This window comes from Eublepharis macularius, chromosome 4 (genome assembly GCF_028583425.1).
Source record: "Eublepharis macularius isolate TG4126 chromosome 4, MPM_Emac_v1.0, whole genome shotgun sequence".
NCBI lineage: Eukaryota > Metazoa > Chordata > Lepidosauria > Squamata > Eublepharidae > Eublepharis > Eublepharis macularius.
This window is the reverse complement of record NC_072793.1, coordinates 153,685,979-153,708,199: the sequence shown is the minus strand read 5'-3', so window position 1 is coordinate 153,708,199 and position 22,221 is coordinate 153,685,979. Positions and strand designations below refer to the sequence as shown.

The 22,221-nt window shown below is 46.5% G+C and overlaps 1 protein-coding gene across 1 annotated transcript in view; it reads left to right on the top strand.

Moving 5' to 3' along the window:
- MTMR14 (myotubularin related protein 14) overlaps positions 1-22,221 on the top strand; it is a 72,078-nt gene that overhangs the window by 3,112 nt on the left and 46,745 nt on the right. The window contains 7 exon segments of the mRNA XM_054977672.1: positions 12,429-12,537; positions 14,517-14,592; positions 15,910-15,970; positions 16,839-16,961; positions 19,111-19,184; positions 20,705-20,775; positions 22,030-22,104. Of these exon segments, the coding sequence (XP_054833647.1) occupies positions 12,429-12,537; positions 14,517-14,592; positions 15,910-15,970; positions 16,839-16,961; positions 19,111-19,184; positions 20,705-20,775; positions 22,030-22,104 (589 nt within the window).

The window sequence follows — 22,221 nt, the reverse complement described above, 5'->3', positions numbered from 1 at the left end:
CTAAGATTCTTGCTTGTAATGTGACCAGTCATGCACAATCCTGTCTTAGACCCAAGCCCATGTGGAGTGTATGCAGTTTCCGATACGGAAGCTGTCTTATGCAGAGTCAGACCCTTAGTCCCTCAAGGTCAATATTGTCTACTCTGGTAGCAGTTCTTCAGAGTCTCCGGCAGAGGTCTTTCACATCACCTACTGCCTGAACCTTTTATCTGGAGATGATGAGAACTGAACCTGGGACCTTCTGCATGCCAAGCAGGCGCTGTGCTGCTGAGCCACAGACTCTCTTCAAGTGGCCGAGGAAGTAAGAGAAGCAGCTGCAAAGTTAGGGCTATTGAAGAAAAGGGTCAACCTGATTCTCTTCTCAGTTTCTGAATGACTCTGCTGTGTTTTGTATCTCTGTGTTAGTTTGTGTGGCATCTCTGTGTAGAAATAACTTCTACATGGGAATTGAGCAATATGACCTGACTGCACATACTCTATAAAGATATCTCCATAATCTACCTACATGGCTGATCTTTATACCCATGAAACGTTACCATGATGCGTGTTGCTGATGTTCCTGGCACAAAACCTAAGATGAAAGAGCAGCTATACAAGGCTACTCCCTGAGCTCATGAATGAGCAAGAATTTTGACTCAGATCTCTAAAATTTTACCTCAGTGCTTGGTCTACTGCGCTGTGTGTTCCTTGGGGTACGTGTGTGCTCCTTCTGCTGTCCGTGGACTTCTGTAGTCCTTTAACAGTTTCCTTCTGCTTTTCGCATATATTTGGACTGAATGTGAGCTGTGTGCTATTCTTCTCCTTTTTGGTTCTCTGTATACAACATTGATTATGCACACACTTTGGGAATGCAGAAGTGCTTAGCTTGCACTTCCTTTTTATGTGCCTGTCATCTGCAGGGGTGGCCCCCATGTGGTGTTTGCATTCCAAAGTGGACTTTCCTATAAGTTAGTCTCCCTCACATCAGTATTCAGCTGATTGGAAAACTGAAGTTAATAATGTTGAAAGGATAAGCTGGGCAGTTAGTTACTCATGGGAGGTCAGAACACTTGTCTGCAATTGGATTGTGGAATTTGACCGGTAATGTGGAATCTGACTGCTTTGTAGAAGTGTCAACGATCTGTGGCTTTTAGACATTTTTTTGCCTTTACATCGGTAGAGAGAACCAAGAGAGGTATGGACAATTGTTATAAAACTGATGAGTAAGGAAGGGGAGCCGGTGACTCACCTTACCTGGGAATTGGCAACTGGTGGTTCATAGGCTGAACTGAGGTGCATTCTGGGCCCCCTCATCTGCCAAACAGTTTCTCTGCACTTCCTGAAGGATTGCTGAGGGGGACGGGAAGGAGACTGAAGCAGTGCAGATTGAGTTAAATCAAGGGCAATGTTTAGATCTCCAGGAAAAAAATCCAACTTGAATAATTGCTTCCTAAAATAATTCATCCAACCACCAAAACATTTTTGTTTACAACTGACTAGAGCAACGGTCACCAGCGTGGTGCCCATGGATGTTATGGTGCCTGATGGCTCCTGGCAAGTGTTTTTTTGAAAATGGTCAGGGGTAGGTGCGGCAGGGCTAGGAGGGGTTTTCTCATAGGCCTTTGGAGATATGATTGGCTGCCCAGATTTTTAGAAATGTTGTCTTGGAAGTAGCTGCCACCACAGCACAAGAATCCGCATGGGGTGACTGAAGGTAAGCTGCAGCAACCCCTGTATTGCTAGTTGCTGTATTTTTGCAGCAGCTGTTTTATGACTACACCCACTGTGCTGTGCCTGGCTCAATAAGGTTGGGGACCGTGATTTTGAGCATATACACTGTCTGGGTGGCATCCTTATTTTTTCTGATATTGTTACTTTCTCTTTTGCTTTTGCTAACAAATCCCTGGCATCTCTGCTTGACAGCAACAACAGTGTGCTTATATACTTCTCTTCTGAACAGATTAGTGCCCATTCAGAGCGGTGAATAAAGTCCATGTTATTATTATCCCCACAATACAGCTGGGGAGCCAGGGCTGAAAGGAGTGGCTTGCCCAAGGCCACCTACAGTAGCGGGATTCGAACCAGCAGAGTGCTGATTTGCTGCCCTGCCACTTAATCACTATGCTACAACTCTGGGGACACTCTCCTCATCAGAGGAAAGAGTACTGGCCTGGATAGATTGAGGCCATTCAGCTTATGGTGCTTTCTTGTGAACTTTCACCCAGCTTGTGCAGTTGGATGGAAAGGCAACAGGCTAACAGTATAGCATGAAAAGCAGATATGGAGTTACATGTACACATGAACGTTTTTTTTAATCTGGGTATTCACATTTAGGGTCTGCTTAATGACAACCTTTAACCTTTTGGTGTAGTGGTTAAGAGCATGGTAGATCCAGTTTGGTGTAGAGGTTAAGAGCGCGGGACTCTAATCTGGAGAGCCGGGTTTGATTCCCCACTCCTCCGCTTGAAGCCAGCTGGGTGACCTTGGGCTAGTCACAGTTCTCTGGAGCTCTCTCAGCCCCACCCACCTCTCATGGTGCTTTGTTGTGGGGATAATAATAACATACTTTGTAAACTGCTCTGAGTGGGCATTAAGTTGTCCTGAAGGGCGGTATATAAATCAAATGTTGTTGTTTTCTCTGCTTAGGTTCATAATGGTCATGGAATGGGGTTGGCTTCCCCACTGCGAGTGTCTTGTTCTTCTCTGAAACAAGTGGGTGTTTCAAAGTCTGGTTGCTACGGTGTACCTCCTTTCAGCTTGTGTTGTGCTGCGCTGCGTGGTGAAAGTGGGGAGATGTTGCCACTTTGCAGGGGGCAAGTTAAGGTGACCTTTTAGACCTTCATGATCCTGTGACTTTTAAGCAGTCTGAAATAGATGTGTGTGTGTGTGTGTGTGTGTTTCTAGTTATAATTATGTTGCATGCTTCTAGTATGTCAGGTATTGGTGTCTTTTCTCCCCAACCTGCAACATGAAACAAATATATACCTTCTCTTGGGTGTTGGCAGTGACATTAGGCAAAGGAAGCTCCCATCAGGCCTCTGATATGCCTGTTTTTATCCTTGGAAAAACTGTGCCAATGCTTGCTTTGTATCTGGAGCCCCTTGAGGCTCATAATGAGGCTGAAAGCCACATAGGCACAAAATGCGAAGTTTCGACTTGTAATAAATCATAGGGGAGTTTACCGAGGATAGGGAGGGCCATAGAATAAAGTGTAATGAATAGGGGAACAAATTGCACAGCAGATTAAAATTTTAAGGGTTGTTCCAGTAGCTTTTCTCAGCTGTTGTAAGGGGATGAATGAACACAGTAGGGCGGGGTGGGAGTGGATAGCAGGGCAGCAAACTCCTCCCTCCCTCCCTCTTATGGGCAGTCGTTGGAATATGAGCAGCTCTACACATGCTCGGTGCATTCTGCACAGGAGAGAGCCCTGTGTGTGGATCTTTTTTACCTGGTGGGTTGTCCCCACGTAATGTGAAATAAGCAAATGCACCTCGGTTTGGGCAGAGCTTGCTTTTCAGCCCTGCCCTCCACTCCCGCCAAATCCACCTGTGCTTAATCTACTCGCTAAGAACATCGGAATAGGTTTTAGGCCTGATTTAGATATGGCATAAATTTCCAGTTATGTTGACCTATGAAGGTGCTGGTCTTTGTCTCGCATGATGATGGTGCCTGCGGACAGGGCTGGATCTAGGGTTGCTGGCGCCCAGGGAAACCTGAGTCTGGCTTCTTGCATGCGCAGAGTGCACACGTACTCCCGGCACTGTATGATGATGTCACTTCTGGTACGTCATCATGCGGGGAGGAGCGTGCCACCTGCCGGCTGCCCCAGCATGGCACGGAGTTGGCGGAGTCAGCGCAGGTGGCTGGGAAGCCGCCCGTGCCATTCGCCTGCCCCGCAGGACGGGGCACGCAGCAAGCCTCCCGCCCCCTGTCCTGCAGGGCAGGCGAATGGTGTGGGCGGCCTCCCAGCCCCCTGCGCTGCCACCTGTGTTCTCCCTGCGGCTGGCAGCTGTGCCCGGCGCACCCTCTTTGGCGGTGCTGGGGACAGAATACCCCCCCGCTCCCCCCCTCGATCCAGCCCTGTCTGTGGAAGTACCTCTTCATGAGTGAATCTTGCATTTCTCTTTAGACTGGTGATTCTCAAACAATCACTCCAGAAATTCCTCAGTTTTTAGTAAAAACAAAAGATGTTTGTGCCACTTCAGTTGCATGAGATATACCCATCATCTTCAGGAATGCCCTTCCATTGCCTACATAAGACACACGGATCAGTCCCTGAGTGGTGGTTGAGAGTGTCATCAAGTCATCGCTGATTTATGGTGACCCCTGGTGGCATTTTCATGGCAAGAGACTAACAGAGGTGGTTTGGCATTGCCCATCTCTGCAAGCTGGTCTTTGTTGGAGGTCTCCCATCCAATTACTAACCAAGGCCGACTCTGCTTAGCTTCCGAGATCTGAGCATAAACAGATAGAAACTGCTGGGAGCACATTTGGTTTGTCAAGACCAAATGTACTGCTGGTGGTATTCAACAAAAAAAGTTCTTCAACAACAAAGAACTTCAAGGGGAGATTCCAGCATAAAACTGCTGAAGTAGCATCAAAGGCAGAAGATATCTTACACTGCAGGTGTTAAATCAGCTTAGCTTCATATCTAAACAGGCGTCTCATGGCACTTTAAAGACCAACAATTTTATTCCAGCCTACACTTTTGTGAACTATCCCTTCCAATGTTGTGCTCTCTGAAGAACAGGGCTTTTGTTTGCAGCAGTTTATGCTTGAATAAAACTTAGTCTTTAAAGTGCCACTATACTTCTGTAGGCAGCAAAAGCAACAGGCTGGCACCTTTAGAGTCACATATCTAAGACAACAGGTTGTCTCCTGTAGCTGCCGTTGTGAATAATCACTGTGTACAGTTAAGCCTTGCCCCAAGATGTCAGTCTCTGCATTTTGTATTTCATTGCTTTTTGAGCCCATTGTTTACAATTCTTTCCGCCTTCATTCAGTGTCTTCGTATCCACTGAGTACCTTGCTTCTGGTCCTCAAAACTGTCTACTGTTATAAGACCATTAGTTGTTAAGGCACTGTGAGGCGGGGTTGAGAGGTGCCAAACTCCAGGGTCAGAGAGGACCCTGAGGCAGGCAATGCCTTCCCCACTGGATCAGAGGAGATTTACATGCTCCTGGGCAGTGCGCCTGCACTAGCCCATGTTTGTTTGGGGGGAGAAAGTCTTTTGGGAAGCTGGGTGGTCAGGAAGAGCTGCTGCTTGTGTATCCCTGCGCCTGTCGTTAGTGTTTGTATGGGCATGGGGCAAGAAATGACCAGAGAGAGTGCGTGTTTTGTTCCTTTTAGTGCCATTGTGGGATTATGACTCTAGCCCACAGATCTTCACGTGCAGCAGCAGGCTGTATGCCCTGAATGCAGGGATCTCTGCATGTCCACCCATGGGACAGATGACGAGAACTATCTGGGGACCTTTCAAGAGGTAGATTGCATTTAGGAGGAGGGGGAGGCTGAGCTGAAAAGGTTTGAGGCACGCTGCACTATCTCCAGCTTTCACGCATGAATGTTGTAGTGTGCCCCTCCCCGGTCTTTGTTTGGAAAGCTCTGCCGTATATACTTTTTTAGGGAAAAGAGAAAAACAAGGGAACCTAATATGTAGTAATATGGCAAATGCACTTCTGCCTAGTTGGCAGTTACCTTTTATAGGGGCCCTTTTTAGAACTGAGGAAGGGTTGAGTAATGTTGGCTCGGTCTGTTGACGTGCTCTTAAAAAATTGGCCAGGGGCCCTCAAATCCCTTCTCCTTCAGTGTGAGCAGCACTGGAAGTGTTGGCAGAGACCTCTCCCCCCGCCCCCCACCTCGCATGCCTAACTTGCTCATTGCAGAATGTGAGCCAAGGGGCTGGCTGAAGCGCATACTGGGAAAGCTCTCTGCTGGTAGCACTAGGAAGAGGCATCGTGGCTTCTGGCCTCTTTATATCAGAAGCTGGGTGGTGACCTAAGAGCGTGTCCCGGGGGGCAGTGGGCTTTGCTGGGGCCAGACTAGATTGTTGCGTCACCAGTTACCTGTCCTCATGTTGATCAGGGGAGTTACGCAGTTGTGAAGCGTCTAGAAAGCAAGCTTTCCCCTGTAATAGGGCCAAGAGATTCAGTGCATATTCTCTGCTCCTTATTTTTAGCCTGTCACCTCCAGGTTTTCTTTGCCCCTTCATCAGAAGAAGAGGCAACCCTTGCTGTGCTTTTAACATAGCTTCCCCCTCTTTCGGCAGGGACTGGCACTTCAGTAGCTACCTGCCTAGATAAGCTGATTTCTTATTAGGCCATATTTGTGTTCAGTTAGGTGAACTGTAAAGGGTAATAGAATATTCTATGGCAAAGTATCTTTAGCTGGCTATACTTGCTGTTGCTCACTGGAAGCATCGTGCTTCATGTATTTTTCAAAACCAAGGGTCTGGGTTGCTATAGCAACTTCTGGGCTTTCAGAGGCTTTTAAAGTCTTGGGCGAGTTTAATGGAGTTGGCATAAAATTGTTCTGTTTTGAGTACCTGTTCTCTGTAGGGTCACAACCTCTCCTGGTGTAAAGAACCTCTTTTCTGTGTGGCTGAGGACAGAGCAGTCATGGCTTCAGAAATGTACTGGCTCCTTAGTGTGAGAAGGTAGGTGGTGCTCGGCACCTCTAGACACTGTCTGGATGGGTGAGGTATTCATTTGCCTGTCCCTGGAGGCAGGTTTGCTTAGGAAAAAGTGATAACGCTGCAGCAGCATTATGTAAAACGTTTCTTGCTTGATAACCTTTTAATAATGCTACACTGCCATCCACTAGCTTACAAGACTCTTTGATTCTAATTAACAGACATGGAATTTTCTGCTGGGAAGTTGTGGGAAGGGCTGGAGTCCTCTCCCCCCATAATGCAACTCCCATTGTTACGTACAAAATTGCACTTGCAGCCCATTGGGTCTTTATCCCCGGGCTGATCAGACCTAGGGAAGGTTTTTGGGCCCATTGGGTTCCTGTCCCAGCGGTGAAGAGAGTTCCAGGCAAAGATCCTTTAAATGAAATAAAGCTTTCTTGAAAATGCTTGGGCATCCTAAGCTGATCTCATTTACACCTTGATTCACCCAAAGTTGGCCGAACCTGTTAGTTGCGATCAAAGACTGCCCAAGCATGATGGGAAGTAGAACTCTGCCCCCACAGGGCTGGATCTCTTCTCTTTTGTAGGGCTGATGATACCTTGATGTCTGTGACCCTTCTCTGCTCTTTCTTTGCTCTCCAAAATATAGGTATGCCCAGTTCTTCCTCTGTCCTTCTTGACATCTTTGTTTCCCTTTTTATCAGGCTTCTCCACTCCAGCTTCTTTCACAACACCAGCTGGGATAGGGTGAAGGAAGAGGCTGACTGCGCTATGATGATCAAGCATGTATCAGGATGCCCAGGACAATCTGTTTCAGGGCTTGCGGAGGGAGGAGCAGGAATCCTTGATCTTCAGCCTAGATGTCACTTCTGCTGTACATGCACACATTCATTTCCCATATGCGTTTGCAGGCATCTCTATCTCTAAGTGTAGTTTAGGAAATTTCAGGCTCAGGTTCTGAATACATACAAAGCTTTGGGAACAGTGGCGATTGCAGGTTCTTGATCTTGCAGACTTAGGAACAGCCATATAAGCATTTAGTGAAGCATAATCTGTTAGCAACCAGTATTAGGTATGGAATCTTTATTCAGTATCGGAGCAAAAAGGGTTTAGAATTTAGACTTATTTTTCTTGCCATTATTGCCGTGAATGTACCCCCCTCTCCCTAGCAAAATGTGAAGGGACTGAACAAGGAGTCGATGCTCAGGAGTCTTGGCCCAGGGCATGGTCTGGTGCCCAGAACTATAAGCAAGTCCTTTGAAGCTCCTTGGTGATGGAGCAAGATGTAATAGTAATACATGTGTAGAGTATTTGGAAATGGGTAGCAGGAATACTCCTTAACTCTGTTAGGGAGCTCTGTTGGGGTGGCTGGAAGTGCAGAGTACGTGATCCAAAGCTTCAGCTTGGCACCATGAGGCACACAGGCAAATGAAAATAATTGGGGGGGGGGGTTCTCTGCTTGCTGGAGAGCGCTTAGCAACCAAGGGAAAGCCTTCTGCCAGCCATGCTGCTAGGGCTCCTCCTACAGCGCCTCTCATCACATCTCAGTTATTACTTCTTCAGGCAGCATCTGCATCTCTGAATAACAAGGTGTCGGCTTCCGCCTCATTAGGAAGGGCAGGTGAGAGAACAGAAGGGAGCGTGAGGTTGTCTAAACCAGTCTCCTAGAATGAAGCTGGGAAAGTGTGAAACCAGCCAGGGCTAATTGGCCTCCCCTTAGAAATTCACTGGTCTCCTGTGTCATTCCCCGTGCCCCATCCGTCAGACCCTGGAACAGCGTTTCCCTTTCTCTGACTTTTCTTTTCCTGAGGACCTCCCTTATCGGCTCAACCTGAGGGTCTCAGACGCGAGTTCTCTTTCTTGCAAGTGGGTTGCAAGACCAGGAGGGAAGAGATGGATCAGGGTGAGCTGAGAGAGGAGGCTCTATAAAGCTCGATGGCATGTTTGGGTTTGCCTCTGCGGAATGTGCAAGATGACAGTGAAATACAGCTGGTTGCTGAAAAATATGACATACTTATAAATACTAAAAATAAGCAGTAAAGGATCCACTTGTTCAGTGAGATTCTGACACTTTATGTTGGACAGGGGGAAATTAACAAAGAATTAAATTTCATGTGGGCCCTAAAAATGATAATAAGTTTAGAAGTGGGTCCCTTGGGGAAAAGTTTGGGAACTGTTGAGTTAAACTTTTCCTGAAGTCCCCCACTTCCATACTGCTTCCTGACTCTCTCGTCCTTCCCCTCCCCTCCCCTTTCATTGTGTCCCTTAAACCTGTGTGGCTAATGCCTCTTGGAAAGATCGATGAGACTCTTGTGTTCCGTGCAACTCCTGGCACACAGAATATAGGGTGGTGTTTACTGTGCCTGTTTTGCGCTTCAAGTCCGTGCCCAACCATATAGCTCACTGGCTGACCTTGGGCCAGTCATTTTCTCTTGACTTGGCCGACCTTTTTAATTCCCTTTCCCCTTCTCTTTTTGAGGCATGACTTTGATACCTAGATGCAACCTGGGGTGAAGAGTCCAGCTAGAGTTTGGCATGCAAGCTAAAACGCAAACATTACTCTTTCACTTGTTTGTTGTTGGCATTGGGAAGGAGACATTCACCTCCCCAGAGAAATCCTCCGGAGTCCATTCATAGCTTATCCTGGGCAGTGGTCTTGTGCAGTATTTCCTGGAATAGCTTTGAAAAATTTTTTGGATTGTTTTAAACCCTGGTTTGAGCAAGTTTTAAATAATGTTCACCGTGGGCCCGCTAGCATTCAGAATGTTTCCCCAGATTCCTTTGCATGGTCCCATGAATGGCAACTCTGGTTCTTCTATGCATCTGTTTGTGAGGTTGGCAGAGAGAGATGAATAGTTGCTGTAGCTGGAACACTCAGTAGCTGAATTCCCAGGCTCCCCAATTGGCCGCTGGCCTTTGCAGGAATTTACACACAGGTTTTTAATTATGCTGTAAAAAGGAACGGGCACAAAAGCCTGGGATTAGGGTCATGCAAACATTCAGGGCTAGCTTCTGAATTCCCAGATGTCTGTCTTAATTGCAACCTTAATGGAAAAGGTTGGTGTGCGTGCTCAGGAGGGAGCTGCGTATCTTCTCGCTCCTGCTTTTTGGGCAGGAACTGGCTACGTGTACTTCTAGTACAGTTAAAAAACCCATTTTTGTTTAGTACATTAAACAAAATTTCCCCGCAGGGTGTCTGAAAGTGTGCATGGCCACAAGCATGTAGCAAAGTACGCAGTAAGGTCTCTGATATGGAATCTTGAAGCCACTGCAGGGATGTGAGAAAATGAGCATTCAGATGTGAAGAGTGCTTTTTCAACAACATTATTTCTGATTTGCATGGCAGAACGTGAGAACTTATGGCTGTGTGTGAGGTTGCCAGTAGGCAGGAGGGAATCAATGGCTGATGAGGACCCAAGATAAAATTTCACACATGCCTCTTGCTTGCTGGCGTCTGCCAGCTCTGGCCTCCAATAGCAGCATGATGGTATGGTACTGACCTACCTTAGAGGATTGTTGTGAGGACTATTGACACATGATGCGATCTCAAGAAGTGAGCTGTGACTCACGAAAGCTCATACCCTACCACGAAGTTTGTTAGTCTTATAGGTGCTACTGGTCTCTTGCTCTTTTCTACATGAAGCGCTTGAGCTCTTACAAGTGCAATATCAATGTCATGTGTTGCATTTCCATACTTGACACTGTTGGCTATCCACTGGCCTCCTAGGTGATTTTTCTCTAGCGTGTGAGGAGTTCTGTGTCCCGCTTTCTTCATCCAAAAGAGATGTGTGCAAAACTCAGCCCATGTCAAGGGAAATGCTGAATCAGACGCCAGTGGAATAGGCAAGAGTACAGTACTTGGCAGGGGGGGTGGATTGTGCTGCCACTTCTCTGTAAGCTGCTTCCTCCCTGGTTTTTACTGACAGCTTTTAGGTCTTCCTCCCCATCTCCTGCTTGCATTTCTTTCTTTTTTTTATGCTTGCTTCATGCTGGTTCATCTTGAAAGCTCTGTGTGTTTCTGGGGAAGGGGTATTGTTGCAGGAAGAGAAACAAAAGAACCAGCTCAAGCATACTTGCTTGCAAATTAGTGTTCTGTCACTGGAGCATTGAACTGAGACCTGGATTCAAATCTCCACTCAGCCTTGAAGCTCACTAGTTGTCTGTACCGTTTTTTTCCTCAGTTTAACCTCCCTCACAGGGTGGTTGTGAAAATAAAGTTGTGGGGAGAAGGAGGGGAAAGACCTTGCTGAGGTCTTTGGGTGGTGAGAGAGATTAAAACATTATTTGCTTACTGCTGTTGGCTAGCCTGGGGCCCAGCCTTTTGCTAAAAATATTCTTGATCTGTTTTACACAAAAAAAAGCTGTGTTGGTTTGCCACCTTTAAGTGGCCAATATATTGCTTACTCACTGCCTTCCTTAATGTTCCCAAAATGTATTTGCTGCCACCAAAGGCTCTCACCTTAGTTCTCTTTGTGTAACTTGTAATATAGGGAAGACCTTGTTATATTTGGGGAAATAACAGAATGGTCAGCGCACCGGGGGGGGTGGGGGGTGGGGGCTGTGAGGTAATAGGGGATACTTTATACTAGATTAAATAGACTTTCACTTAAACATAAATAGTTTATAAATTCATATCCATAATGGTTTCAGAGTAATTTAAAAGAGTATTGGTTTCAGATCATGTGTAACATTTTCAAGATAGATACAGATCTTCAGCAGTTTCTAAAAAGACTCAGTTGAAAAGACTTATTTCTCTCAAGTTACCACTTAGGCTAATTAATATCCACAAAGAAAAGAACACACAGAATTCCACAGATTACAGCACTTCACTCCTCCCTTTCCTCCCAGAACAGCTCTCTATAATATTTGAACAATGCACACGGAACTCCCTTCACACACGCAGACAGACTTCTGCACTTCCCTTCCATCCACTCACTGAAACTTGTAGCTCACGCTGCCCCTAGGGTACAGAACACACTTCACTCACCTGTCCAGACCACAGTAAACATACATTCAAAAACCCACCTGAATTAGTTGAAATAAAACCCACAAATATATTTACATGGCGAAACATTACACAAGCTTTCTCAACACGCAGCACAAGAGACAGTAGGAAAATTTTTATACCAGAATAGTCCAAACAATGAGCTTTTTCATCAGCAGAGAACCCGAGTGGCCTCAAATCAGAATGGCAAAATCTTCCAGTGGAGGGGTGACTGCCTGTTGAATGAATTCTCAGAAAGCAATGCTCATTTACTTGGAGCCCTGCAGGCAGGGCTCATTTTGAGGGGGAATGTGCAGGAACGCAGTTCCGGTAGTTCTTCAGAGGTCACATGTTAGGTGGCCCCGCCCACCTGATTTTTGGCCGTTTTGGGCCCGTTTTGGACTGGATTGGGCCTCAAATGGCCAGGATTGGGCCTAAAACAACCAGGATTGGTCCCAAAATGGCCAGGATCGGGCCTCTTATGGGTGGTGGATCACTCTCCTGCTCAGCAGCAGCCCAATTCTGACCATTTTGGGCCACTTTTCAGCCATTTTCAACCCCTTTTTGCCATTTTGTGCCCAATTTCGGCCCTGATTGGCCAGGATTGGGTCCAAAACAGCCAGGATAGGTGAGCTCAGGGGGTGTGGCATAAGCAAATCAGTTGTGCCAATGACACACTTTCGGTGATGGCAAAGGGCATGGCATATGCTAGTGAGTTATGCTAATGAGTTCCTGCAGCTCTTTTTCTACGAAATGACCCCTGCCTGCAGGGCATCTGGGGTCTGCCAGGTTGTTGCCCATGCCGTCATTAACTGCTTCTCCCCCACTCCATAGGTTTGAGAGCACCGTCCAAGTAGGCAAGCTGCAAGACCTCATCCATCGGAGTAAAATGGCAAGATGCAGAGGGAGGTTTGTCTGTCCTGTCATCCTCTACAAGGGAAAGGTAAAGTGGCATGTCTGGCCATTATTGTTTGTTCCTTTCTCCACTTAACGTGGATGCATCATTATATCTTTCACTGTGAGTGTGTACATGTGTTCAGTGGCACTGCCCTAGAACTTCTCCTTGGGTTAGATTGGGTTGATCTGACTTCTTGGCAAGAATCTGCTGTCAGAACAGAGTTGGATCTGAAGATTTAAATGCCTGGAAGAAAACACTTTCCTGTTTTTGCTGAGGACCATCCTCCCACCGTTTTATTTTTGGGAAAATGGAAATCCTCTGTGTCAGCCAGTGGGCATTCTGTCTCCTTCACTTCCCTATAGCGACCATTGCAATGTGAGTGCATCTCCATGGTTAAGCCAATGCAGAAGCTTAGCTGTTGAATAATTTGTGAGTTCACATCTTGTTAAAATGCTCTCTCTCCCTCTCTCCCTCTGCATTTTCAGTGTATCCAGAGCTTACTACAAAGAAATGGGTGTACAAAACAAGGCATTATAAATAAAATGTTCAAGTTTTACAAAAGAACATTTACAGTAGGATGTGTTATTTCAGAACAGGCCCATGCATATATTCTCTCATAAGGTCTTTCTTTTTCAGTTTCTCTCTAATATAAAGAAAATGTGTTTAAAAATGATTCACCAGTAGTATCTCACTCCTAAAAGATTATCTAAAATATGACATGTTCAAGTAAATGTTGATATTGTAAACAACTTCGTGCAAACTTCTTAACGCATGTAGTGAGAAAGTCCCTACGCTGTGGAATATTGGTTAAGAATCGTTGAACTCTTGAAGCAAAGCTTAGGTATTGATATACCAGTGTCCCCAGATGTATGGTTACTAGAGATGGACACAAACCAGAAAAAAACCGAACCATGTGGTTCATGGTTCGTCAAATTTCATGAACCATGAACTTTCAAGATCCTGCCCCGGGTTCGCAAACTAGTTTGTTTGGTTCACGAAAACGTCACATCCAGGTCAGAAAATCATCACTTTCGGGTCAGCAGAAGGTCTGCAGGAAGTCCATCCCCTGTTGCCTAGGAAACTGATTGATTGGCACCAAGCAGAAACAATATGGTCTTCCTTTATTAACTATTTATAAATCAAATCTTGGAAGAATATCTGTAACTTGTATCTTTTCTAGTTGTCAGCTTCCTCTGTTTTGTTTTGACTTTTTTGTCCTGCTGTATTATTAATAAATATGTAAATCAAATAATTTTTTAAAAGAGTACTGATAAATGCTGTCAAAATATCGTGAGCCACCCCAGAAGTGAATAGCTGTACTTCCAAAGAAAACTGGGCTGCTCCCATTGGTTTTCATACCAAAGCATCCTAGGGATTAGTCGTATGAAGGCTTATTTGATAATGTGCAAAATGCTCTTTAAACAAGTAATGACTGAAGAAAGAGGCAAATCTAGGAGGCTCCTGCAGGGAACCAACTTCATTAAGGGTTTAAGGAAGAAAGTTCAAAGTACATGAGTGCTGCAAAGGGGGAAGAAACCGCAGGAGGGAAACACAATTTAGCAAAGTGGTTGGAAAGTAATGAAATCTGACCCACAAATACTTGTCTGGAAGGCACAGCGGAAACCACAAGTGTGAGGTGAAGACCCTTCAGTTTCAAGAACGGGAAGGCTCAAACAGGTTCTGCTGTTTCCTCTTAGGCTAGATCTGTATGTATGGTAAAAAGTGTGGGGGGTCAGAATGGGCTATACCATTCCAAGCCACAGGTGGGTATGTTGTGTTCTTACTGCTCCCTTATGTAATAATCCTTTGCAGATAACAGTTGAGCATATCGAGGAGAAATGTTGTAGCCTAACTTTTTACATGCTGTGTTGATTTTCCACTTACAGGGAATTATTCATGTAGGGCAACTGAGGAGGGTATAATGTACCCCTGCCCCTATTGAATGAAGTGGTACCACCTATTCAACTTTTTCTGTGATGACCTGGAGGTTATAATGGGCACTTCTTTTGTATGTTTCTTCACAGCATGTATGCCGGTCAGCTACCTTGGCTGGTTGGGGAGAACTGTATGGGCGTACCGGATACAACTACATTTTCTCAGGTAAGGCTGGAGAGAGGAAGGGAATGTAACCTTCTTTTTCTTCTTGTAATGCTCGTGGAAAGGGAAATGGTCATCCTTGAGAATCAGCAAGAGCCAGCAGCCTTGACCTGTACTTTGGTGAAGGTGGCTTATTTCAAGCTTGTGTGACCTGGAAAACTGTACCTGCAATCCTTGCTGGGAGCAGGTTTTTAAAAACTACATACTAGCCATGCAAAGGATGAGTGGTGTGTTGAGCCTCGCTGAATCTGAAGTACAGGACTGCTTAGGTGTCAAAGAGTGGTAACGGTTGCCATGGTCCCACGTTGTGGCCACATGGATGCTGTACAAACACAGACTGTCTTGTGCACTGTTGGAATGAGTGCAGCTCTATAGTCCATCATTCTCTTTGCATGTGTAGGGCTGCCTCCAGCATTGAAGCTCATGGGGAGTCTCTTCTGGTGCTGGAGAAGGAACTCTAAAGCTCTTGCGTTGAGCAGGAGGGTACACATTCTTTGTTTCTTAAGAAGGGTGGCCAGGGTGACTGATCTGATCTTCCATTTTCCTCTTCAATCATGGTTTTGTATGCTCTGTGCTTTTAAAAATTATCCAACTCTTGTGCTGAGAAAACCAGACTTTTAACAAGGAATGCTAACCTGTGTGACTGGTCTAGCTTCCATGTTCTTCATAACTTATTCCTGATCTGCTTGTTATAGAAAGGGACCAGCAAGCTTGGCAGAGTGCTGGAGAGTGCTTCTTCCTGTTCCATGTCTTTTTGTTGATCATTGCAGACGGTGTCTATTACTAGTGTATCAGTTACTAAAAACCTGGGAGTTGGTAGCGTAGAGATTAGGCTAGGGCTTGGATCCTAAAGTGCCGTTCCATTGACCCAGTGGCAGTTCCCCTGTGGAAAGGGAGGGGAGGGTGTTTTTGTAGATTCCCCCACCGCCTGAGTGTTATTGGAGGACCACTGAACTGGAAGAGCACAGTTTCAGCGGTGCATTGAAGAAGTTGCTCTTCTCAATTGTGACTTTGCTATCATGCTGCTTAGTATTCAAGCCTAGGATCTGGGTGAGTCGGGTTCAAATTCCCATGCCACCGGGTGGCCTTGATCTGCCTTGTGATGCTTTAGTGAGGATGATAAGTGGGAAGGGAGAGCCATGTATGCCGCCCTGAGCTCCTTCAGCTATGGGTGGGATAAGAGATCCTAAATGGACAGGTGTGGGAGCCATCTTGGGCAGGAACAATGTACACATTTGGTTCGGGGTTGACAAGCAAGCTGGGTATGGCGATGGCCCTGCTTGCTAACCTGTTGTCCTCTTTTTGGTGGCTTCTCTGCAGGGGGCTCAGATGATGCCTGGGCAGATACCGAGGACCTGTCAGAAGAGGATTCAGCCTTCAGGTCTGTCTGTGATACACAGGCTGCCAGATGCAGTTCTTATTTTTTTCCCTCAAGAGATGCTTCTTTGGCTCGACGGGGAGTAATTTAAGATGGCTAGCTTCTGCCTTCAAGGTTTTTGCAGTGATGGAGAACGTTTGACTTTGAATGTTGTGCCACTGGCCCTGGGGGGTCTGTGCCGAAGAACAGTATTTGGCTGTCCTAAAATGAAGCGGTGCTCAGATCTGATGGGTCAGTCTGATCCTGATTGTTTTGCCAGGACTGGAGAAGGCAGATGTGGAATTGTAGAGCACTTGAGTGGGTGGGCCAAAGCAAGGAAAGCAGTGCTTGTACGGAAGGCAGGACCCCTGATTGCTGCCAGTATTGGGGGGTAAAGTTCTAACTTGTAGAGCTGTTTCTTTTGGCCTGATTCAGGCATGTTAATCAACCCTGAAGTATTTGCTTGTTACCTGCATGTGCTGTAAGCACAAATGGTTTACTCTGGCTTGAGATCCCTTTCAAGTATATCCTGTGTGTGGGGCAGGGGGGAGAGAAGGGATTAGAGTGTCCTCCATAGTCCTCAGTGGGGCCTGTGAAACTGTCACTGAGATTAGGGGTGAGGTGGGGAACCATGAGAGCTCATGATTGCTGAGCAGATAAGTTTGTTCCTTGTCAGTTGTCTGGTGCAGCCTCCTGCCGGTCATTTCCTGGAGAGGTTCTTTAGCTGCCGTACTACTGCCCTTGGATGTGAAGCTGCAGCTCTCCTGGGAGGGGGTATTGCTTAGGCACCTGGGACTTGTGTGCATCTGCTTCTGGAAATGAAACACCTTGATTGGCCCTTTCCCCGTTTTGGTTCTGGGACGATGACTCATCTTCTCATCCTGTGTTTCAGAAATGCAGACTCGCAGCTGTTCGACAAGGTCCGGGGCCACGACATCAAGCTATTGCGATATCTGTCGGTCACGTATATTTGTGACTTGATGGTTGAGAACAAGAAAGTGAAGTTTGGCCTGAAGTAAGTCTAAGCGCATTAATGTTTGAGCACTGATATGTGGTGGATTGCATAGAGGAAGCCTCCTTTATTACCACCATCTGGATGCTGCAACCTGGATTTTTTGTAGAAGCATATGATAACTTTTGGAAAAGAAGGCAGTCCTAGGATGATTCCTTAAGTTTTCCCTTCCCAAATATGATGCAGTTCTGTGGGGAAGGCATGTGCAAGTGCATCTCTGGTTTTTTGTGGAGGGATTGTTTTCTCTGGAAAACAGCACCTGATAGGCATAGAGAGCATAGAGTGTTTTACCCACAACAGTTGATGTGGTAGAAATTTTTATTTGTTCCACTTCTGGCTGTGAAAGAGTGGGGGGATGGGTTATATTTCTCAATGTTCCTGCATGGAAAACAATCTCTGGGTTTATATCTAGGACAGCACCTAATCCATGAACCAAATCTTCATCTACCCTGACCTGGTCAGTTCAAGCTAGTCCAGTCTCATCAGAGCTTGGAAGTTAGGCAGGGTCAGCACTGGTTAGTACTTAGAGAGGAGACCACCAAGGAAATCTAGCATTGCTACACGGAAGCAGGTGATAGCAAACCACCTCTGTTGATTTCTTGACGTACAAACCCCATGGGGTTGCTGGAAGTTAACAGCAACATGATGGCACCTTGTACACACACTAGATACTGTATAACTCTGTAGATGGGATGAAGTAGGCCTTCTGGTTCCCCTCTCCAACCTATTTATCTGCCCAGTACGTTTTTATCCCACCCTTGCTTTCTCCAGGAAGCCCAAGATTGCATATGTGGTCTTTCCATCCCCATTGTTTCCCCCACAATAATGAAGATGTCGAGGTGGAGAGAGCAACTGCCCCTCAAGATTCCTTAGTTGGCCTTGTGGCTGAGTGGAAATTAAAATTCAAGTCTCTTAGATCATAGTCTAATTGCTATACCACACTGGATTGCAACCATGTAAAAATAAACACTAACCTTGATCAGGAGGTGTGGGTATTAAATGGCAGTAACTAACTGGCTGCAGCTAAGACTGGTGCTCTACATAGTTGATGTCCTGTTAAGGACAGAATATCCGCCTTTTTCCCTGAATGTAAGTGGTGCAACTTATTCCAGTTGCGATTTGTCTACATCAGTAATAGTTTGGGTGTTCTAGTGTGGCAGGTGGCAGACAGTAGAAGAGAAGCTGCATATGCCGGGAAAGCAACAAGCAGGACATTGAAGTCTTGAGCCTTTACCAAATGCAGCACTTACACTTTTAAAAATACCGGCTTTATGTAGACTAGAATTTTTCTAGAAAACAAACAAAAAGAAAGCGGCTTCGGAAGCAAAATCCTGTGCCAATATTGCATTCCAAGGGTGGGGGGGAGGTTCCCCAGTTCTTGTGTGGGACAGCAGAAGGCACATAGTCCTGCTTTGATGTGGCTCTTGGTGGGTAACTTGGGATTTCTGCCTTGTTGCTGTTTCTGTTAACTCCAGCAATGCTAGCTGCAATAACAAGGCCCAACATTCCTCAGAGGAGCTATTAACTCAAGATCGGTAGAGTAGAGAAAGGACGAAGAGGAGTTGGGGAGGGGTGTCGCATGGTGCGAGAGCTCTGAGGATGGGGTAGAAGAAGGTGATGCTGAAAAGGGTGGGTGTTGTAAGAAAAAGAGGAAGGTAGCTTGGAAGCCGCAAAGGAACCCCCCCCCCCCCACATAACAGAGAATTCACCAAGGTGGTAGAAGAGGAGGGGAACAAAGGAGACCATTGAGGAGGCTGGAGTTGGTTCCACTACTCTGCCTTGTGGAGGAAGTTGAATTTCCCAGGGTGCCTATTCCAGGCAAGTCATTTTCCTGCCTCTTTTAACACTTGTTGCCCTACAACACAACGGTGGACAGAAGGTAGGTTGCTGTATTGGCAGTGGGCCACTCCCAGTGGGCCAACTTGTGTGTGCTGGTAACCATAGTGTTTGCTTGAGCTAGAAAGGTGGTTCTGGAGCCCAGAGTGTATGCTTGGGATCACTGGGTGCAGATCAAGTCATGCATAAAACTGTGCGGGCTGTTCCGTAAATCTACATCGTATGGGTGGGCTGTGGTGGAGTCTCTAGGAAAAGTAGCGGGGCAAGACAGAGGTTGGTCCTCATGCCCACGTGGTTCTTTGTCTCCCTTCCTCAGTGTGACGTCTTCTGAGAAGGTGGATAAAGCTCAGCGCTATGCCGACTTCACCCTCCTTTCTGTTCCATACCCAGGTATGTTAGGCAGCAACTTGAAATGGGGTTTGGGTGCGTTAATGATTGATGATCAGCTGTTTGAGTGGTACATGGGAGCACATGGCCAGTGTAAAATTGGAAGGGAGTGTTGCTGAAAAGTAGTCATGGATGCCCCCATAACGGGTGCGTTCTCAGCTGCAGCATCACTGCTTTCCTGCCCAGCCGAACTTTGCTTCTCCTCTTTGCTGTTTCCAGAGATTCACTGTCTGCAGTGTAGTTCAGCCAAAAGGGGCATTGCAAGGAAACTCTGCCTAGCCAGGGCTGACCTGGAACTTTCACAGAGCCGTGAAATGTTACAGGATGTTCCTAGGGAGATGTGGTATGGGGAAATGAGTGCCTGTGCACTTAACATCTCCTAATGGAAGGGGAGCCCACAGTGGGAGTGTTCCAATTAAAGCTGCAACAACCCTTGGATGAATTTCCACCTCTAGAACATGACTTTGAAATTGCCAAAAAAAAAAAAAAGCTGAAATGTGTGGAAGCACTTGCGTAAAAACCTGAACTCGTCTAGGGTATGCGCCCTTGTATATGAGAGAGGACTGTTTTGCATCAAATTGGCATAGTTGTATAATCCAAACCTTTTTGTTATATATGTTGCGACACTGCCGTTTTGTATGCTGCCTTGTGAGTGTATGGCTGAGACTTCTTGCCTAATCCAGGATGGATGATGATGGTGGTGGTGATAGCTGGTTGTAACAAGTGTCTTTCTGCTCATGGCAGCATTTTCCACGGCTCTTTGAATCATACGACTTGCAGGCTTTCTTTGGTGTGAATGTAGAGTAGTCTGGGAACTGTGAATTTAAAAAGATGGTTTGTGTCTCTGGCCTTCTGCCTTCACCACCAACGTCTGTGCCAGGGCAGTCAAATTAAGGCTTCTGTTGCCGTGTCTTAGCCTTGCTGACAAATAAGGTTCGATATCTTCTTCTGTATCTGAAAAAGGGAGCTTTGACTCTTGAAAACTTATTCCCAGAAAATCTTGTTGGTCTCTAAGGAGCCACTGAACTCAAATCCTGCAGACCAACGCAGCTACCCACCTGAAAATAAGGTTAAGGATCTCTCCCTTGTCTGTACTAGCTCAGGGCCTAATACTGGTGGTTACGAGAGCTGGGCGCTGGTCTATGGAACATGCTCTTTGGGACCAAGTGAGATCACAGCCCCTTAAGCCCTTGTCTGGTTTTGACTTTTGGTGGCATGCCTTTGTCTCTTTCTGAATCCGAGTTGCCTATCACCTTGTGCTTGGCTGTAGAGCTCCAGAGCCCTTGGCTGCCAGAGGGTGCTGTTGCTGCATAGCTGGCTGACTTCTGCTCTAACGTCTAGTGACAGCCCAGCTTTGGCACCCATATGCTGCCTGCTCTAGGGCGTGTGGTTCTCGGGGCCGAGAGTCCTCTCTGCCTGACTGTGGGGAGGGGGGGGAGGGGGTGGTTAAATCTGTCTCTGTGCACATTTATTCCCACATCTCTCTTCTTTCTCTCACCCCCTTTCCTACCCTCCTTGCACAGGCTGTGAATTTTTCAAGGAGTACAAAGAGCGGGATTACACGGCGGAGGGGCTTGTTTTCAACTGGAAACAGGTATGAGGCCAACAGTGAAGCAGATCAGCAGCTTTAGCTTTTGTACTGAAACCAATTCAGTTTTGAAATGTTCCTAATACAGGAACATGGAGGATGTGTAGAACCACTGCTCTGTCACCTTGCTTTCTGGAGCTGTTCAGAGGGTTTAATTCATGCCAGAGACCAGCTCTGCATGGGTGTTTTCCTTATCCAGGCTAGGTTCCCTCGCCCTGAGTTAATGACACAGAGTCCTGATATTAGCAAGAATTAGAGAGAGAGGCTGCCAAGCTGGCAGATGTTGTTTCCAGAGATCCAGCGCTCTGTCCAGGTCTTCCTTTCCAAGACGGCACCCCTGCCTCCTGACCCATCCTTACACTTGTGGCTAAGAGAGCGAAATAGCTCAACTCCTCCCTTACTCCACTGCTGTCAGGTCAGTCTTAAGAAGAACCTGTTTGGAAACACCACAGCCAAAAGACATGTTTCTCCCCCTCAGAAGAGAACATTGGTCGCATAGTTCTCAACTGGGAGGCGTAACAGAAGTAAACCACGATGCCTGTCAGTGCTAGCCATGCACCGTACTCTGGGACCTCTTCCTCTTCCGTTGTGACACTGTTTGCTGGGTTTTACTGATGGGACGTGTTTTGAAAACATTAGCAGGACCGTGAATTTGTTGGGAGATGACCAACTTCTGGAAGGGGAGTTGCATCTACTCTTCAGGCAGAGCATGAGGGCATCTTGTTGCACCAGCTGGCCTGTTCATGAGTGGTCAGACACTGCAGTCCAGGGAGTCCCATCTAGAAGTGGTGCCTTCTCTACTGTGAAGCGCACACACTCTTGCCTAAGCGTTGCACATTTGCATATAAACATGCAAGAATGTGTGAAATACTTTTCTTAGTTGTAGACTTGGTGTCGTGGGCCGCAAGTGAGGCACCCCTTATCAAGACAGTCAGCACCCTGAGGAGTCACTGAAAGGTGCAGAGGGAGGAGGAAGGATTGTCCTGCCATCAGTGGGAACCTTGCATGTCGATTTAATTAGATAGAATTAAATCTGCAATCCTCTTGGTGGAGGGTCCTAGTGAACTGTGTGAAGATTACTTGCAAGCAAATATGCCTGGGAATTTCAGTAAGACCTGATCTACAGTGGGTTTTGGTTCCCCTAATTAGTATGCCAGGATTAGAGCACAAAGCTTATACCTTAACTCAGGCTCAAATAGTTCTGTGTCTAGTCCAGCCTGTGCCTTGCCACCAATGAACTACATGCTGGTTCTTTTTCAGGATTATGTTGACGCTCCACTCAGCATCCCGGCCACTCTTACGCAGTCATGGAACATTGACTGGAGTGAGTATCAGGTAAGGTGAGAGAAGGGCAGGTTTGGCGGTTGGGCCTGTTGAAGGGGCACGTAGCAGAGTGTCACACGCCCCTCCCCATTCCTGGGATCTGATGTGCTACTGCTTTCACCCACCATT